The sequence below is a fragment of the Ptychodera flava genome, assembly GCF_041260155.1.
Source record: "Ptychodera flava strain L36383 chromosome 23 unlocalized genomic scaffold, AS_Pfla_20210202 Scaffold_24__1_contigs__length_23054250_pilon, whole genome shotgun sequence".
Lineage (NCBI taxonomy): Eukaryota > Metazoa > Hemichordata > Enteropneusta > Ptychoderidae > Ptychodera > Ptychodera flava.
This window is the reverse complement of record NW_027248278.1, coordinates 21,292,657-21,310,845: the sequence shown is the minus strand read 5'-3', so window position 1 is coordinate 21,310,845 and position 18,189 is coordinate 21,292,657. Positions and strand designations below refer to the sequence as shown.

The following is an 18,189-nucleotide window of genomic DNA, read 5'->3' as shown; positions in this document are numbered from 1 at the left end:
TTCATGGGTTCTCTTTTTGATTATCCTCTACAGGTCCCCATCGTGAGAACATTTGCAATGAAGTACTGATACAATAGCGATACGATCATGACAACAACTGGGTGAAAATACATCATACCTTATTTTCACACAGACTAGAGTGATGAAGTATTATGATATCAGCAAAAAATATCACATTCTGCAAAACAAAACTATCAATCAGCCTCGCGTGCGACCTGTATATGATAAGCACCAGATGTTAATGACTAAATATTCCGTCGGTAAGTCGTCTATATATTGCGGTTCTTCAGAGACACTTCATCACTTTGGACTTCCAAGCCACAGAGGTAAGAATACAGATATTCTAATCACATCATGGTTTTCCATTGAACTGGCAGTTTACTAGAGGAAATACCTACAACTGCTATTATCTCTCTCCCCTCTCTCTCTCTCTCTCAGACAAACTTCAAGATGCGTATACTTCTTCTGGCTCTCTTCGTCGCCGCAGCAAGCGCTGCCAGTATGGCACCTTACTATAAGGTCAAGAATTCTGTTAAGAACAGATACCTGGTCGGCGTCAAGGTAAGACACCCATATTCACACAAAATATTCCACTATTTTATGTTTTATACAGAGGATTGATATTATTTATAGGCTCTTTTTCTAAAGTTGAAATGGAGTACACTGGCAGTTCGGCTCTGCACGATATACGTCTAGAAACTTGACATCATTCAGAAAGGATCTATCAAGGATCGAAACGTCCGTGTTTTAATATCATGACACTTTGTTAAAAAAGTATTGATTCAATTACCCTGCTGTACGTGTTACTTTTCATACCAATGCTACTGTCACATATCGTAAATTTCCCACAAAGCACAAACATATTTGACTGCAGCAGTATGCATCCTTGCAATCGTTTAGAAATGGACGTGCGGAGGCAAAACATGGTAGAAATTAGTACAGAAAAGTTTTTGTTATCATACGAGTATTCCGTACAGCTGTTTTACAAAATTACTTCGTTCAAATTGGCAGAGGACAATTTTTCTCATTTCACTTGGTCTTGTGTCTCTGTAAGAGCAATCTTTCATGCATAATATTTGTCAGTGATCATTATATTAATAATGGTTCGTCATATCAAAATATTATTTACAAAGTATCAAAACAAACGTTACCAAGAGTCATTTGAAGGAGCTTCGGAGATTTCAATTAAACGAGAGCATTATTAGAACTGAAATCTTCATTTTATACAGAATAACACTCAAGTACACATTTCGTTATGGGAACCGCCACAAATATCGTTTACTAAATCTAGAATTACCCAAAGCTAAGTATTTTCTTGGGCGCACCAAAATATAAAATCGTTACGCTGCATTAAGGAATTGCTAATGGGAGCTCAAGATTTTATTCGCAAATTTTGATATCAACCCGCCCAGTAGCAGTAAATCATAATATTAGAGGAATCTCTGTCATACATATGCATTGCGTTTCATTTTCAGGATGGTGTTAGCGTCGCTAGTGTTATGGATAGCCTCCCAGCTCGCGCATCCGTTACAAATGTTTATGGAACGGTCTTCAATGGTTTCGCCGTCGAACACTTGGGATCTGTCAACCAGGTAAGTAACTTTAGAGAAAATGTTACCCAATACTTCACCTACATAGTTCATTTTGTAACACCCTAACTTGCCGTCGACAGTTGTATTTTGTATTGTATCAAGCTGTAACTTTGTATTAACTTTTAAATGATTACTTTTGTTTGTAAAAATGCGCTTCTTGTTCTACTCCACCGTGTAAAAACTCTTCGCGTAAACTGTATTGTAAACACAACGGATTTAGAAAATATTTAATTTATTTGGATTGCAGCAAATGGACAAACGGCTGCCTTGTATAACGGTGATAGATAAAAAGTTATCGGTTGTTGCAGGAACAGATTAGGGGCAGGTTCATGATAGTATCGAACCTACTTTTCAAAAGGTATTTGTATCAAATTATCATGCAGTGAAAAACTCTCTCTCTCTCTCTCTCTCTCTCTCTCTCTCTCTCTCTCTCTCTCTCTCTCTCTCTCTCTCTCTCTCTTGTTTAATCATCAAGCTGAGAGGTCTGCCCTTCGTTGAATACGTTGAGGACGATTCCATCATGAAAGCTGATGTTGAATGGGGATGTGATCGTCTTGATCAGAGAAACCTGCCACTCGATGGAAGAATGGACATCTATGGTGAGAAATATTGTCTTCGATTATTATGTATTTCATGGTCAAACGGGAAAATCTTGATACGTTATTGTCAGATATCGCAATGCATGTATATTTACCATGTTACCTGCTCTTCCTGTGATATGGTTAATAGTTGTTATACTGCTTTGCAAAACAATTTCAATTTCAATCTCACACACAGGTACCGGTAATGGGGCCAATGTTTTCATTGCTGACACTGGTCTCCGCTACACCCATGTGGAATTCAATGGTCGTGCCCATCCCTTCTATGACTTCCAAAGTGGTCGTGATGTAAGTCTTTCTAATTCCCTAGCTTTGCGTACAAAAAGGACAGGTACCCATTTCCTTCCTTCTTGGTAATTAGTCCTGGCTGGAAGATTAATTGTATCATAGTATCATATGTATCAAATTACTTTACATGCACGAAAACTTTCGCCTACTATTCTATAATTAGTGGCACTAACACCTACTCAACGTATTTTGGGTTTCGCTTGTTCGGATTTTGTAGAGTCATTTAACGTTAAAGTCTGATTTAAAAAAATAATGTAAATTAACGTTTTACAGTATATTTGCTGACTTATTGTAGGTAGGTGTACCCGTGCTGCAATATGTTTATGTTATATGCAATATGTTTTTTATTCTTTTCCTCGAATTTTCACTGTGATAACTCAGCAAAAAATTAATTAGCGAATACATGAGAGGGTGTTCACTATTAATTACATCATTAATTCCATTTAATGATACTTAAATGATAATTGAAAAGCTCAAAATTTTGAGGTTTTCCATTATCATTTAAGTATCATTCATTAATTTCAATTCCGTAATTACTAGAGGAGGCAACCGTAGCTTTCATAGCTGTTGAATATTTTATCAAAATAGAGTGCGCGAGAAAAATAGACGACTTAACCACAGTCCCTCCAGGGACTGTGACTTAACTAACACCCTATAATGCAAAATGGAACACACCCTCATCAACTACACTATACGCGATTCTATTCCGTGTGTCCAAAATACAGTGCCTAAATGTTCCATACAATCACAGTCGGTGTCGCCTGCAAAGCATATTATAAACGGCGTACATTTTAAGTTAGATAAAAGTAAAGGCATTTCCCAATTCGAGAATGCCCTTTCGGATGTCGTACAAAGGTAGTTCACGCCTCGAAATCGAAAGACTTCAACATTTGCTAAACCTTCCCTGAAGAAGTTTGATCTGTTCCCCTTGTGGGTCACTGTGCAAAATCTGTCACAAGAGAAACAAATGTCCCGTTATTTACCACCACTTCGAATTCAAAATGGCCATCATTCCTATTTTAACTCAAAGAGGAAAAATTAAATTTTCCATTTCAAATACGCCATTGAAACTTAACTTAATATTTATTCCATAAGCTTCAATTGTACCTCAACGATTGATAAATAATGCGATTATGCATTTCTACCTTAAAGTAGATTAAGTAAAAATCTTGGGTGACTTTAAGTGAGAAATTCGTAGCTTCTATCCTCTCAAGGCATGTAATTAAAGAATCACCACAAAGTCTTGTTTGTGCATTGATGAGGTACAGATATGAACACAAATTTTGATATCCGAATTAATTGGATACCATTGTAAATGACTTGTGTGCAATGCTGTTTCAGGGCTCTGATTGCCATGGTCACGGAACTCATTGCGCAGGTACTGCCGTCGGTAATTCTGTTGGTGTTGCAGTGCAAGCAAACGTCTACTCTGTGCGTGTCCTCAACTGCCAGGGATCTGGTTTGACCTCCAACATCGTGGCCGGTAAGATTCTCACATTACAAGAACATCTTCATTTCTATCTGATCTATCCTGATGTCTCGTCTTCGGGTTATGGTTCTCCCATTAATTGCTTTGAAAGTGATCAGTGAATAATTATATGTCCAGCCTCTAGTGTCATTTACATGTATTGAGTAAATTTATCCGAATATCGGAACAAGTTCCAGTAAATGTTAGTGGGCCCTATCTTTTCCACATGAGCTCAATTTTTCCTTTGCAGTTTTAGCTATGTAGGGCACGATGCCTGGGTGACTGTTGATTATCTGAACGTTATGTGTGCCTACTTGCCTTGCTCTTACGACAACCGACGGGTTGAATTTTAGCGATGTATCTATACTACTCTTTGTGTCGACTTTCGTTGTCTTATATTTCACAACTAACATTTCAGGTTTGGACGCCGTTGCTGCTAGTGGACCAAAACCAGGCGTTGTCTCCATGTCTCTGGGAGGTGGTGCCAGTACAACCTTGGATAACGGTGTCAGAAATGTCATCGCCGCTGGCTACCCAACCTCTGTTTCCGCTGGTAACTCTAATGCCAATGCTTGCAACCAATCCCCAGCCAGAGTTGCAGAGGTATGTTAGATAAATTTAGGTCAGCTACATAGAGATTTTAAAACGGAGGATGCGCAGCAGTACGTTAACGCAGGAAACACATACAAGTATGAAGTGACTCTATCACCACAGATTTGAACAAGAAGCCCGTCAACAATGTATATGTTCGGAAGGCCAGTAGAACTTTTCATGTTTTGTCGCGCACTTTATTTTGAAGACCTTACCTGAATATTAATGATCGAATTCCTGTTATTTCTCAATTAAAATATGTTCATTTTGTTTCCAGGCTGTTACCGTTGGGTCTACCGACAGTTCTGACCGCAGATCATCATTCTCTAACTTCGGTAGCTGTGTTGATATCTTCGCTGGCGGTACAAGTGTTAGAAGCTCATACCATACTAGCGATACCGCATACGCCACCATGAGCGGTACCTCTATGTCTTGTCCACACGTTGCAGGTCAGTTCAAATTATTGTCTCTTGCGAAAGGGAGGGATAAAGTCCCGAAAAGTATGCAACGTGGGTATCTTATAAGTTAGCTATACAATATGAGTGGCAGATTTATTATTTCAATGTTCGTCGCACATATTAACATTCTGTAGGTCACTCTATGTTTGCAAAGATTCACAGACGGAAATATGAATAATTGTTACATTATTCGTGCTATAGACCATGTCATGAGAACATTTTCGCACGTTCAGTCACTCATGAATTCTGCCCTCCATCGTTGTTTTATCTTTCTATGATAAGAGCTGCGGTAACTGTAAGATGTATTTCCCTCTCACAGGTGTCATCGCTGTTCATCTTGCCGCTGGACGATGCAGCACTGGTCCTAACTGCATGAGCCTACTGATTGGTGATGCCACGTCTGGTGTTATTTCAAATCCTGGCTCAGGATCTCCAAACTTGCTTCTCTATTGCTATTAAATACGTGAGTACTATTATTGGAAGTAAACACCTTTCTGAACAAAAGCTTCCAGAGTTTCTTTGTTTTTCCGTCGTACAATTAAAACCATATGAATACGATTTCAGTTTGTGGTAAACTGATCGTATGGTTGTTTTAAATGGACATAAGCTGTAACTTGTGGCAATTTTTTTCAGTATTCTGCTTCTGTATATCAACTATCGTGACTGACCCGTTTAATCCGTTTGTCATGCTGAAACTTCGAGTATTCTTTAGGTCAACACAGCTTGTATGTGTGTAGTGATCATTGTTTATCGTTTACAAATGAATTCTAGTCCGGACTTGAATACAATTTTCAACAATAACAATGGAGATTATACTCATATAGGTTGTGGTGATATGCTACATACTTGGCATTAAATTACAGTTTAGGGATTCAATGCAGAAAGTGTAGGGAAACCACGAAACAAAAGTTCTGAAAAAATAGCCAAAAGATACAGCTTATGGAGCTTTAAGCTTGAGTCGAAATAATGGAAATATAACAAGACCCTTTGCTACTCTGATCTTAAATAAAAAAGTTGAAACGCTGCAAGCTGTATTGATAATGACAAGTCCTTCACGAAATAGTCTATTGACGTAGAATACATTAGGCAATGATAAATTATAAGCGCTATTTCCACAATGCCCTTTCCACTGAAGACCCGAAATAACTGCCAAATTTTAACAAAAAGGTTTAAAAGAAACAAATACCAAAATGGCTTGGAGTGTAAAACTAATTTTTCAGTTTTTACATGAAGTCTTACATTATCAGCGATACTTTGGGACCAAATGGGATTTTTCATTTATCTAAATTTACTCATGTTGTTCATAAAAGTGTAGTAACGACTAAAATCAAGTTTCTCACTGTATAGAAAAAAACGACAAAACTTTAGTTTGGAACTAAAATTACAATAATCACCAAAAATCAGTCAATGAAGCTGGCAGCTATGCACAACAGTAATTTATTTCAGCTACAGTATCCTGATCTGGTATTTCCATGGAAAGTAAGAACGTTCCGATAGTTTGATCCCATTCCTGAATAGAAATAGTATGAAAGCACGGACACTCATTTGAGGGCGCTAGAAAGATATCTTGACTAACGCTCACCAGCCTAACCTCGTTAACGAAGTTTTAATTAAGTAATATAATAAAAAAGTAGCCGCGGCAATTCGGTGCATTAAAAAAACTATAATACAATCCCCGGCGACACAGTGTTTGGGTAGCCAAAATATTAGATTCGCGAGTATTTTATTCGTAGTCCTTTTTTTCAAGGATTATTTGAATGTGAATATTATTTCAGTAGATTCACTAACTTTTTGCATTTCTTTTGTTTTCAGTTCTGGGTTGATGATGTTGTACCAGCAGAGAAAGCTTTTTTCTCAAACTGCTTCTGTAGATTAATAGAGAAGAATAAAAATGTTAAATAGCAAATACTTTGTCATTTAATCATTCATAACACGATTGGAAGTGATAAGTAATAGCAAAATATCCCCGTTGTCGTTTGCATAAAGTGCTTTAGTGACTATTTGTTCTCGGGGCAATATCCTGAAATGGTGATTTTCTTTCCATATTTGACCACTAGCGTTCTAGAAAACATTTTCACATTCGAATTTCACTATACCTGAATAAAAAGCCAAAACACGTATATTACATTTCAGGATAGTTCACCGATATACCTCACATCGGCATACAGACAACTTGAAAACATTTCGTAATGTTTAAAATATGACGTCAAATATTTGTCAAATATAGTTGGTGTCAAATAGTTACTGATGGCGCGCCGGCCGCTGATTGGCTAATGAGAAGAAAAAATATTATGGTATTGCATCGCCAATTTCGGAAATGACCCGGACTTCCTAACGGAGAGAGGCGCCTGCCAAACTTGACCTGATACATTGTGAATATATTACTCTTACATTTTGGAAACTATGTCTCAATATTTACCATAGAATGTCTTAAACGAGCCTACTTTCTGAGAAGCCATGCCTCACTAAGTTTTTTGCCAATATTTCATGTCTTTCTAAAAATCGTTATACGAGCGCTACAGTATCTCAGGAGCCGTTAAACATATACACCATAAGCTGGAGCAGATGGGCTATCGCTAGACAAGTACGGATAGTTGATAATTTAAAAATCAAAATCATCAATTATACTCCCAGTGGCTCTGTTCAAGATATCAAGAAAGCAATCTTCACTCATTATGCAATCTTAAAGGGGACATCGTTTACCAAACAAACTGAAAGGTACACTTACGGCACAGGCTAGATGAACCACGCGATCATTTTTTTAAACGGAGAGTGTAGTGTCCCTTATAAATATGAAGCGAAAATAATTGACATGTTTTTCTTCGTAGAAAAGAGATTTCTATAGCTTTAATCCTGTTCGAGCATCTCATAAACTGGCAGCATTTTATTGAACGGAACCCAAAATCTTTTTGCATGGATAAATGTCGGATATGAACGCGAAGGAACATATATACAATGCTGTTTCAGGGCTCTGATTGCCATGGTCACGGAACCCATTGCGCGGGTACTGCCGCCGGTAATACTGTTGGCGTTGCAGTGCAAGCAACCGTTTACTCTGTGCGTGTTCTCAACTGCCAGAGATCTGGTTTGACCTCCAACATCTTGGCCGGTAAGATTCTCACATTAAAAAAAACCAAACTTTTATTTCATTCTCTGATTCATCAAGGTACCTGGTCCTAGAGTTTCGGTTTTCCCAATTATATACCTCTCTGAAAATGAGCAATGAGTAGTTCTATGTCCAGTCTATATTGTAAATCAGATTTGTTGTGCAAATTTATCTGAACACATTTTGATATGACGAAGAGGGTAAGATCGAATGTTAGTGGGCATCAACTTTTCACACGAATCTGCAATTGTTTTCCTTGACAGCCTTTAGCTATGTAGGTAACAATGCTCTTGATTAAGGATGCCCTCAGATAATAAATAGTCACCGAGGGCAATCTATGCAATACCATAAACTACGGATCAAGCCCTGATGTTTGTAAGCTCACGTGTTCAGACACGTGAGCTAACGTCGTACCGATGTATGTCTGTTTGTCAGTGTGTGTGTGTCTCTCTCTCTCTTTGTCTGCCTGCCTGCCTTTTTACACAATAACTCAAAATGCCTGAATGGATCAAGTCAGATTAAGTAGACAGGTACCATATGATAATGGAAAGAACTGATTAGATTTTGGTAAGTGTGGCTTTTCCGTATAACGGTTTCCTATGGAGACAGTAAATACAGTGCCGACATAAATACAATTTACTGAAACTTTTCACTGGTGACAGGCTCAGAACATTATGATGATACTGTGACTGTCATGTCAATTGTCTGCTTATTTGCATATTTACTGAATTGTTGTAATTAGCGATATAATTCCAAAATGCTAACATCATATTTGATGATACCCGCTACAAATATTGACCTGATATATATCTAATTGCACTGAGAAGCATTGAACAGGGTCAAGTTGATAAAAAGCTCATTTGCATATTTTGTGGCGTTTGTAATTAGTCATATAACTCGAAATTTTAAACTGCACCAAATGTGATGAAATCTGCTGCAGATACTGATGGAGAAATATCTGACTGCGTTCAGAAGCATTTAGTTGTGTGGAGTTAATTAAGGGATCATTTGCGTATTTAATGATCTTTGTAATTAGTGATATAACTGTGAAATTATGGCACTTATTTGGTGAAACATGCTACAGATATTGATCTGATAAATGTCTAATTGTCGCGCGAAGCACTGATCTGTGTCAAGTTTATAAAAAGCTAATTTGCATATTTTATGTATTTTGTAATTAGTCATTTAACTCCAAAATAACTGCACCAAATTTGATGAAATCTACTGCAGATACGGATGGGACAGATATCTAACTGTGGTGTGAAGCATTAAGGGATTTAAAATTAATTAAGGGTTCTTTGCATTTTTATGAACTTTGTTATTAGTGATATACCTCCGAAATAACTGCATCGAATTTGTTGACATCTACTGCAGATACTGATCCGACAGATATCTGAGTGTTGAGAAGCATTTAGTAGTGTGTAGTTAATTAAGGGTTCATTTGCATATTCAATGAACTTTGTAATTAGTGATTTAAGTCCGAGAGTACTGTGCGAAAGTTGATGAAATCTGCTATACATAATAATCTTACAGATCTCTGATTGTTCTGTGAAGCGTACTACTATTAATGAACATGTTGTAAACCACGTAAGCACATTCAGTTCACATTTGGTTTTAATGAATGATATGATTCGGTTGGTTATAAGACTTATATTGCTTTCTGTTGAGTGTTGTGTTTTTTCCAAACAAGTTTGGTATTGATATCTGAAATTCAAGTTTAGGCTCTTTGCGACTCACTTACATATTTCTTATAGAGCTCTACGGAATATAAGCAAACTTTGGTTGAATTTTAGCGACATAGCAATATTACTCTATCAGTCAACATTCAGTGTCATATTTCACAATGTACATTTCAGGTTTGGACGCCATTGCTGCTGGTGGACCAAACCAGGCGTTGTCTGCATGCCTCTGGGAATTGGCTCACTAAGCCTTGGATAACAGTGTCAGATATGTGATCTCCGCTTGGTACCCAACCTCTGTTTCCGCTGGTAACTCTAACGCCAACGCTTGCAACCAATCGCCAGCCAGAGTTGCAGAGGTATGTTAGATAATTTAGGTCAGCCGCATAGAGATTTTAAACCGGAGAATGTGGGACAGCATGTTCACATAGGAAAAATATTCAAGTATGAAATGACTCTATCACCACAAATTTGAACAAGAAGCCTGTCAACAATGTTTATGTTCGGAAATTTAACACCACTAACAAGTTTTTGTTTTGCGCTTTATAGCGAAGACTTTACCTTGAAATGATTATCCACGTAACTGTTGTCGTATTCCTTTAATAAGTGCATTTTTTCTAAATTGAAATATTTTGGTTTTCCATCTAGCTGATATATTGACACCTCCCATGCAGGAATTGCCGTGGCAATTTTAGAACCATTATACATTTCCACTTGACGAGATTTTAAGCTTTAGATCAAGTTGTATCGAAGAAACTTAGTTATCCTATTGTTGTTGTTATTTGTTAATACATAGAATGACATTAACTTGTTGTTGATAAGATTATTTTTCAACCTTATTGCAGTTTTCAAAAAAAGAAAGAACAACATATTAATTTGTCTTCAATAATAGTAACTGTAAAGTACTACAAGACACTGAGTGCAGTGCCAAGCTGACCGTCTTCCTGTATACATGAGTTTGTTCTATGATATGAGTGTTGTAAGGATTATGTCCGAATAAACAGAAACGCTCTGATCCAACGTGAAATTGCCCATTTTCCGGCACATTGATGTTGATTTATTTAGCAAATAACAACAGCAATAGAAATTGAAACACAAACAATGAGATTAGTACGCTCCTCGTGTTTATGCGAAGGTGTAACAAATTGTAACTTATTACTCTAAACGAGATGGCAGTGAATATTCACTAACATGTAAAATGAGTACAAGCCACTAATAATTTGGCTCATCGCCGCGATATAAGTGAAACCACCATTCTAAGTGACTTAGTATGCGTGTCATAGCTCTGCTAGGGATGATTGGGAAAGCATATGTTTGTATAGACTGCTTGTTGACTGCTACAACATTTCTGTTAGTTTTACGGTGATTTAAAGTATCCTCTGGGATTATAGTTGTGCATGTTATTGAGGTCAAAAGGCTCGGAGGCTATTGTCGTTTATTATGCAATTTTAGGCTTTAACTGTTGGCGCAACAACATCATCCGATGAAAGAGCAAGTTCCTCAAACTATGGCTCATGTGTTGACATATTCGCCCCCGGCGTCTCAATAAGAAGCGCCTGGCACACCAGCGACACGGCGTACGCAACTATGAGTAGCACCTCTACAGCTTGCCCCCTCGTCGCAGGTAATATAAAACCTAACTTACAGAGATAAATTAACGCGAAGAAAACTCGATGTCTTTCTATGCTCTGAACAATTTTGAATTGAATTGTTATCATTTAATTGTTACAGCCCACTGCAATGTAAATAACAAGGCACAATAGGTCAACAAGGAGATCTGTAATGATCCGGATCAGGAGAAGAAACGACCCCCCCTATCAGATTTCCTATCATTATAAAGACTACTTTTGACATAGTAGTCATGGGCACCATGTAGACATTTGTGCATTTAGAAACTAATACGAACACATTAATTATCAATTTTAAGAGACATACGCAATTGTTCTGAAAGAAAGTTAATCGTTTGTTTTTCCAAAATTTATCCAGTAATAATGATTTTTTCTGTAGATAGAGATAAATTTCCGCTAACCGTCGGTTCAGTTCCATTGTAGATTTTTAGGTCGGAGTCTGGTCGAGGAATACCAACTTTACATTTTCAAACTGTCACACAAAGACAAAGTCTCGCGATCGGGAGAATTCTCCATCATAGTTAAGTGTAATCGGGACAACTGTATCAAAAGTAGATCACATATTTCTAGGTAGTCTCCTGATCGGCAGGTTTTTCTCCCATATGATTTAGTGTACCTTGCTTGCAAAGGTAGTGTGAGTGGCGACGATCAGAATGGTGTATTTTCTTGGTATACGAGAAAAGCACGATCCTTACAGAATTACATACCAAACTGTTCTTCTTGTATTACCCTATGTAAATCGACATAGTTTTTATTGGTAACTGGTTACATAAAGGTGTTTGCTGTAAGACACGCTCTCGAGAATGTGTTAATGATATTTTGAGTTGTTTTACAAATCTATTTCCTGTGCGAAACATTTCTTGGAACATGATTAGCCTCCCTTCATAAATTTAACGCACTTTATAGTAAATATGTAAGCTGTATTCAATGAATGCGGCGGAATTTTAATAGTTGTTTCCGACGAGATATGTGAAGCTTTGATAAAGGCAAATTATAACGGCAATATTCGCAGTATGCAATGACATTATATATACATCACGATAAACGTATTGAATTTCTATAGTGCGAAATATCAGGCTAATTAAAGTCAAAGGGTCACACGTTTCCTAAATTCTGAAGATACCAGGGTTTGCCTTTCATACATTGCTCTTTTTGGTCAAGTGTATAATAACTCAATGCGAAATGTATTTGATGTGTATGATTTTCCCTTTTTACATAACAAGGTTGCGTTGCGCTCTACCTTGCTTCTGGTCAATGCAGCACTGGAGCCACTTGTAAGTCAAAAATTACAGGCGACGCAACATCAGGAGTCATATCCAATCCAGGAAGTGGATCTCCCGATCTCTTTCTGTACTGCGGTCCTTAATGACGTAAGTCTGTAAACCTGTAATCAAGTGGAGTTATACATGTTTGAGTCATTTGCCTTTCATACATTGTTCTTGCCATTTTCGATTCTTCGTATATTTTGTCATACGACCTTAGTCATTTACATTCTTTTGTTTCATTTACAATGTCACAGAAGTATATTGAGGCAGGCATTAACATTATAGATAACATATTGCAGTGCTTTTTCAGAGCACGACGAATTGTTTATATGTTTGACTTGTTGCAGCTTACGTGATTTGTTATGTATTGTTTTCGTCTCTGCGATCTCTACCAACTGATCTACCAACTGATTTATGGAATGTAATTACCGCAACGTTCAATTTTTGAATGAATGAATGAATGAATGAATGAATGAATGAATGAATGAATGAATGAATGAATAATGAATTGTCCCACTTACTACATTAATGCCTTATCTCATGTTCATAACAATTTCCAAAAGAATTATGTTTCTTGAGTCCATGTAACAACTCGGCCTGATATTTAAGCATGCCATGGGAAGATATCATAAAGCAATACGAAATCTTCACCTGAAATGCTCGACATCCCCTGTCCTTCTCTAGCCATGAATAATAGCTGGGGCTTTGCTTAGTGAAATTTACCATGATAATGCCTTGAGAGAGGTTGCGAAGTATAATTCAATTGCAGAAAGAGGGCAAGAAAAGTAAAACTCTAACACCCGTTATTGTTTTATGTGTGCGAAGGCTTTTATACGAGTCTGAGTGTGACATTGCTTTCTATTCCTTTACAGCTAACATTTAGAGACTCTTTTCTAGGCTCAAGTGTATTCCTTCTTGTTTACATATTTTGTAATATGCAGATTACTGAAGACATTGGAAGAAAGATGTAGCACAATTAAATCAGCTGAGTAGTAATACAGCATTAGCTTACAAAGAAAACATACCACCACTGCATCTGATAAAGGAAATTTTATGCTTTTTCATGCATTGTTATTCGGAAACATTAAAATATCGAATGATTATATGATATATTCTCTGCAGAAGTTGTTAAATAAAGTAAATTTTTAATCCAGTGTCATTTTGTGGAATGTTGTTGCGTCGATCAGATGTTTGAGATAATATTATGGTTTTGCTCTAATAAACGATACAGAATGACTAACGCTAGGTTTTTTTGGACAAATTAAGAATGCCAGTTAGCAGACTTAGATCAAGAAAGTGTCGCAGACAACAAAAGATAGACTGACAAAGACGTAACGTTTCAACTAAACTCTACAACATCTATCCATTTTATGTAGAACATATTAGCGTTTATGCTTAACATATATTAAGGAGCAGTAATGAGTGTCGGCGTTCCATACGAAACGAAATGATACAAGAGTTATTAGATTACGTCACTTAGGGGAGTCGCAGAATCGCATTTACAATCTTTTCTTTTTTAAAAATAATAAAATCAACTCATTCCCTCATGACTGTTTAACATTTGATTGAGCACCATTCATTCTTCTCTGTTTGTTTTTTCTTTACTTTGAATGTGACATTTTTCTACAGCTACATCCAAAACATGCGATATTATTATGTAATTACATTCGCTTAAATGGATATTATAATGCGAATTGCCTGCACATTTACAGCTATCTTTCGAAATTTTAATTACATGATTGCACCAAAACATAGTTGAAAGTCTGGCCCCCAGCAATTTGCTGAGGCTACGGCCATGTATGTAATGCTCATTCTTGTGTGTTATGCTTTGTGTTGTGCTTGACAAACGTATGTTGTCGTTTAGTTGACGCTGGTTGGCCTTTATGCCTGTGTTTCTATTTTCACATTTGAGGTGCACTAAAATACGTTATCAATGCATAAGCCAAGTTTGTCGTCTCCGAACAAAAATACGGGATTTATTCTCTGGTCGTTCTACTTCACGACAACCCGCGTCTATGTCATCAATTTTGGTGCGTCAGACCTTTTTTTGCGTCTATCTTCGGTGTGCTCGTCAATGTAAACAAACAACATGGCGGCCAATATTTCTCCCACGATCAAAATATATCTGACGTGAAAATACCGTAAACATTGGTCATGATTATTTATAGAGTCTGACAAAATACATGAACCAGGCAAATTTTTTAGTCCTCGTCTTTTAGTTTTGTCGCCAATATGCATGGGAGTTCGTTTTCGCCTTTCGCCGAACTTTCGACGCACTGTGCACTTTAATGTGGTAGACATACCGGTACGGTTTCCACTGCAACAAGGGGGTCAAGTGCGGTGTGCAGGCCTTAGAAGTCATGTAATGAAATCGATATTTTTATAGACTACGACATTAATAATCCGAACAATGTAAACAAAGAGTGTACCGCCTGTATATTCCGAAGGAATTACGTGAATAATTTGCGGAAACGACAAACTCGAAGCTGGTCGCATTACCGTGAGTTCCGTAAGCACTGCAACCAGGGTCAGGCGCGACATTTACAGTATTTGCGCCGTCGAGATTCAGTCGATTTTGTTCCCGAAAATTCCATCTGCGGTAAACTTCTAGGCCTGTGCTATCTTTGAAATAGTGTATAACTTTGCGGAAGGTACGTGTAGACCGAGAGGTCGTCTGGCATTTGCCCGGGTGCATTTGCTCCATACGCGAACAAACGTGAACGCCGTGTTCCACGCTACGGACGACTGGAAATGATTGACAACTTGCTCACGGCGTATTGATATTATTCCGAAAGTAGTTCAAAAGTTTAAACGCGGAATCTTCATGGAAAACTTCTTTCACTTTTCAAAAATTTCTTGGCTTGTGCATGTGATGTGTATATTATTCCCTAATATTTTTCTTCATTCAGCTCGGAAAATACTCGTGTTGTAATGACCGTATCACCACTCGTCTTCGACTCGTGGTGACACGGTCATTACGTCACCCGTATTTTACTTCGCTGAACGAGAAAAATATTACGGAATAATATCTAATTATGCAATTTTAGTTGGCTTAAGCTCGTGCTCCAATACACGCAGACATTGTATATGTAAACATATATTTTACGGATTACGGATATAAGTATGTGAATGCATACGCCAGAGCAAGAAATTTCCAATTATTTATCGCATAGGGTTAGCTGGTATCACATTTCAAAACTACCGTGTCCTCATGTATATATCCCTAAATTTACATAAGCTATGAGAGACACGGACCAAACGAGCTATGCCCATGTGTTTTCAGACATTGCTATTATCAGATGCATCTACAGATAATTGACTGCGAGTGCTACGAGCTACATAGGTAGTGTCTATCCCCACAGAGAGTTATCGACTACCTTACCAAATATTTACATCTACAACTATTAACAATTTTAATTATTGCAAAACAACGCCCAAGTTTATTTCTGTCAAAATTGTGGTGTAAAGTTCTAACCCATAGCAATGCTCCTTGCAAATTAGATTTGCCTCCGTGTGAACGGAGGTCTCATGAAAGAAACGTCAATGTGGTCCAAATAAGAGTGTCAGTCGCAGTATATGCCAGCATGGAGAAAGATCGTTCAAGTTTAGGCACAGATGTAAAAGGCAATCAGAATTCGATACTGATAATGTGTGTGATCACTTCATGCAATGCCCAGTGACCTGGCACGAAGTGTTACACTGACGCCACTGCCAGCCAACTTCAGCTGAATAGTATATGCGTCGGCCTGTGACACTGCATGCACACCTGACAGTACGTGCTACATAAGTAAGTAAAATGTGCCAATTCCGCCATGAAGGCTGCCTCCAAATTTCGTAATGTAAACATGAGACAACTAAGCGGAATCTTTCTGAAACAAATTTTCACAACGCATGCACCGATGAAAATATCAATCGACAAAGTGTAAACACATATAAAGTTGTTCAGTTTTCCAAATATAATCACTGATCAAAGATTTTGGTTATGCTAAGCCCCATGCCTTAATTGCACATCAACTTTATCACTTCATTTATCCTTAGTATCAAAATAGATTTCTAAATCTACATTTCAGGAATTTCTTATGCATATTGATTCCATCAGCCTCTTCATTTGCGCTTTTTAAATGAACAGACAGATTTATGTTTTTTAAAGTGACACACTGCTGCCAAGGTCGATGTGTGGTTGTATGCAATGAGCTTTGGAAGGAATTACTTGTTCGTAGAACTACTGTTTGCCCCGAAATGCCACCAAAGCGAACTACAATTTTACTTCAAGCTGTGAAAAAACGACAAGTGATAATAACTGTCAATGTTTCTTAACATTTTTGGCTTATTTAGGAATTTCATTAAATAAGCTTAAGTAAGTCCCCCAACACTAATACATGGAAAGAGTACGTTTTTTGGACACAGAGAATACCTTCGTGTCAGAGGTAAATCAGGCTGACGTAGAGGGCAGGCTGATGAATTATCGTCTACTGATATGGCAAAGAGGGATTTAACCCAGAAATCAGATGTTTAAATGGATAAAACTTATCAGGTGAACAGATGACGTCATCGTTAAGCACACCTGTTGAGAATAAACCCACCACGTACGTGGTTGTCAGAAATATAATATACCGATTACTTATTAAGTCCAAACGGGGTTAAAAGGCGTCTGCATGATGTATAGGGTTACGATGTGATGCCAAACATACATGAAATATTGATAATTACATATTTCAGAAGTAAGATTGTTTTTTCCAACTCAATTTTTGCTCGTCTTCCCTCAGTGTAGTGTTTTGTTCTTAACTTACAAGGTAATTTGAATGAAACAAATTCTAAGTGTTGACACGTCTTAACCTATTTACTTCCTACAACCATTATAAGACTTGTGTTTCTGAAGGATTACAATACAAAAAATACCAAACAAATATATGTGGAGTGACACTATGGTTAACAAGAATAGAGGCCTGCAAATATTAGAAATGGACTAAACCTATTGCTATCAAAGGTTTCTGCTACCAAAAGGTGTCTGCCAATCTAGCCTATAAATAGGTTTCAAATAACTGATAGATCAAATTAAGTGTCTTGCCAACAGGTGGTTTTGTCAAGAAATTTTAAAATGTAAATATTTTTGTTTGTGATATGACACGTAGTAAATAATTACCTCACAGTAATTTCTCGCACGCGGTGATAAAATTTGTCAGGCCTGACTCAGCTGATTTTTTATCTCAGCAGCGAAAATTAGAACAATCCCCTTAATAAGTAATCAATGTGTTTTCTCTTTTAGCATCAATTAAAATAGACTACATTATATATCTAACCGAACATTTGCGTGAGACCCGAACGGCGATTGACCATATGATAAATTCTGTCCATTATTATGCCGTAGGAATGGTATCTGAGTTATCTAAGTAAGCTAGTGCGACCCGTAACAGGTGTTCCAGTGCGCGTTACTAAAAGCGATATAAAACGTAAACATATATAAATTTACATAGGCCTAAAGACTTGTCAACAGGTTTATCCGGGTTTACCAACG

The 18,189-nt window shown here is 37.3% G+C and overlaps 1 protein-coding gene across 1 annotated transcript; it reads left to right on the top strand.

Moving 5' to 3' along the window:
- The first annotated feature begins 501 nt into the window (after positions 1 to 501).
- On the top strand, positions 502 to 6,902 carry LOC139124731 (aqualysin-1-like). The gene is made up of 9 exons (XM_070690847.1): positions 502 to 561; positions 1,476 to 1,592; positions 2,068 to 2,191; positions 2,370 to 2,479; positions 3,821 to 3,962; positions 4,366 to 4,550; positions 4,816 to 4,987; positions 5,316 to 5,459; positions 6,809 to 6,902. The coding sequence occupies exons 1-8, from the start codon at positions 502 to 504 to the stop codon at positions 5,453 to 5,455; spliced, it is 1,050 nt and encodes a 349-aa protein (XP_070546948.1). The 3' UTR covers positions 5,456 to 5,459; positions 6,809 to 6,902.
- The last annotated feature ends 11,287 nt before the right edge of the window (positions 6,903 to 18,189 follow it).

Coding starts and splice junctions, on each gene's coding strand:
- LOC139124731 (XM_070690847.1), top strand. CDS start 502: ATGGCACCTTACTATAAGGTCAAGAATTCTGTTAAGAACAGATACCTG. Junction 562..1,475: donor GATACCTGGTCGGCGTCAAG/GTAAGACACCCA, acceptor TTTCATTTTCAG/GATGGTGTTAGCGTCGCTAG. Junction 2,480..3,820: donor ACTTCCAAAGTGGTCGTGAT/GTAAGTCTTTCT, acceptor ATGCTGTTTCAG/GGCTCTGATTGCCATGGTCA.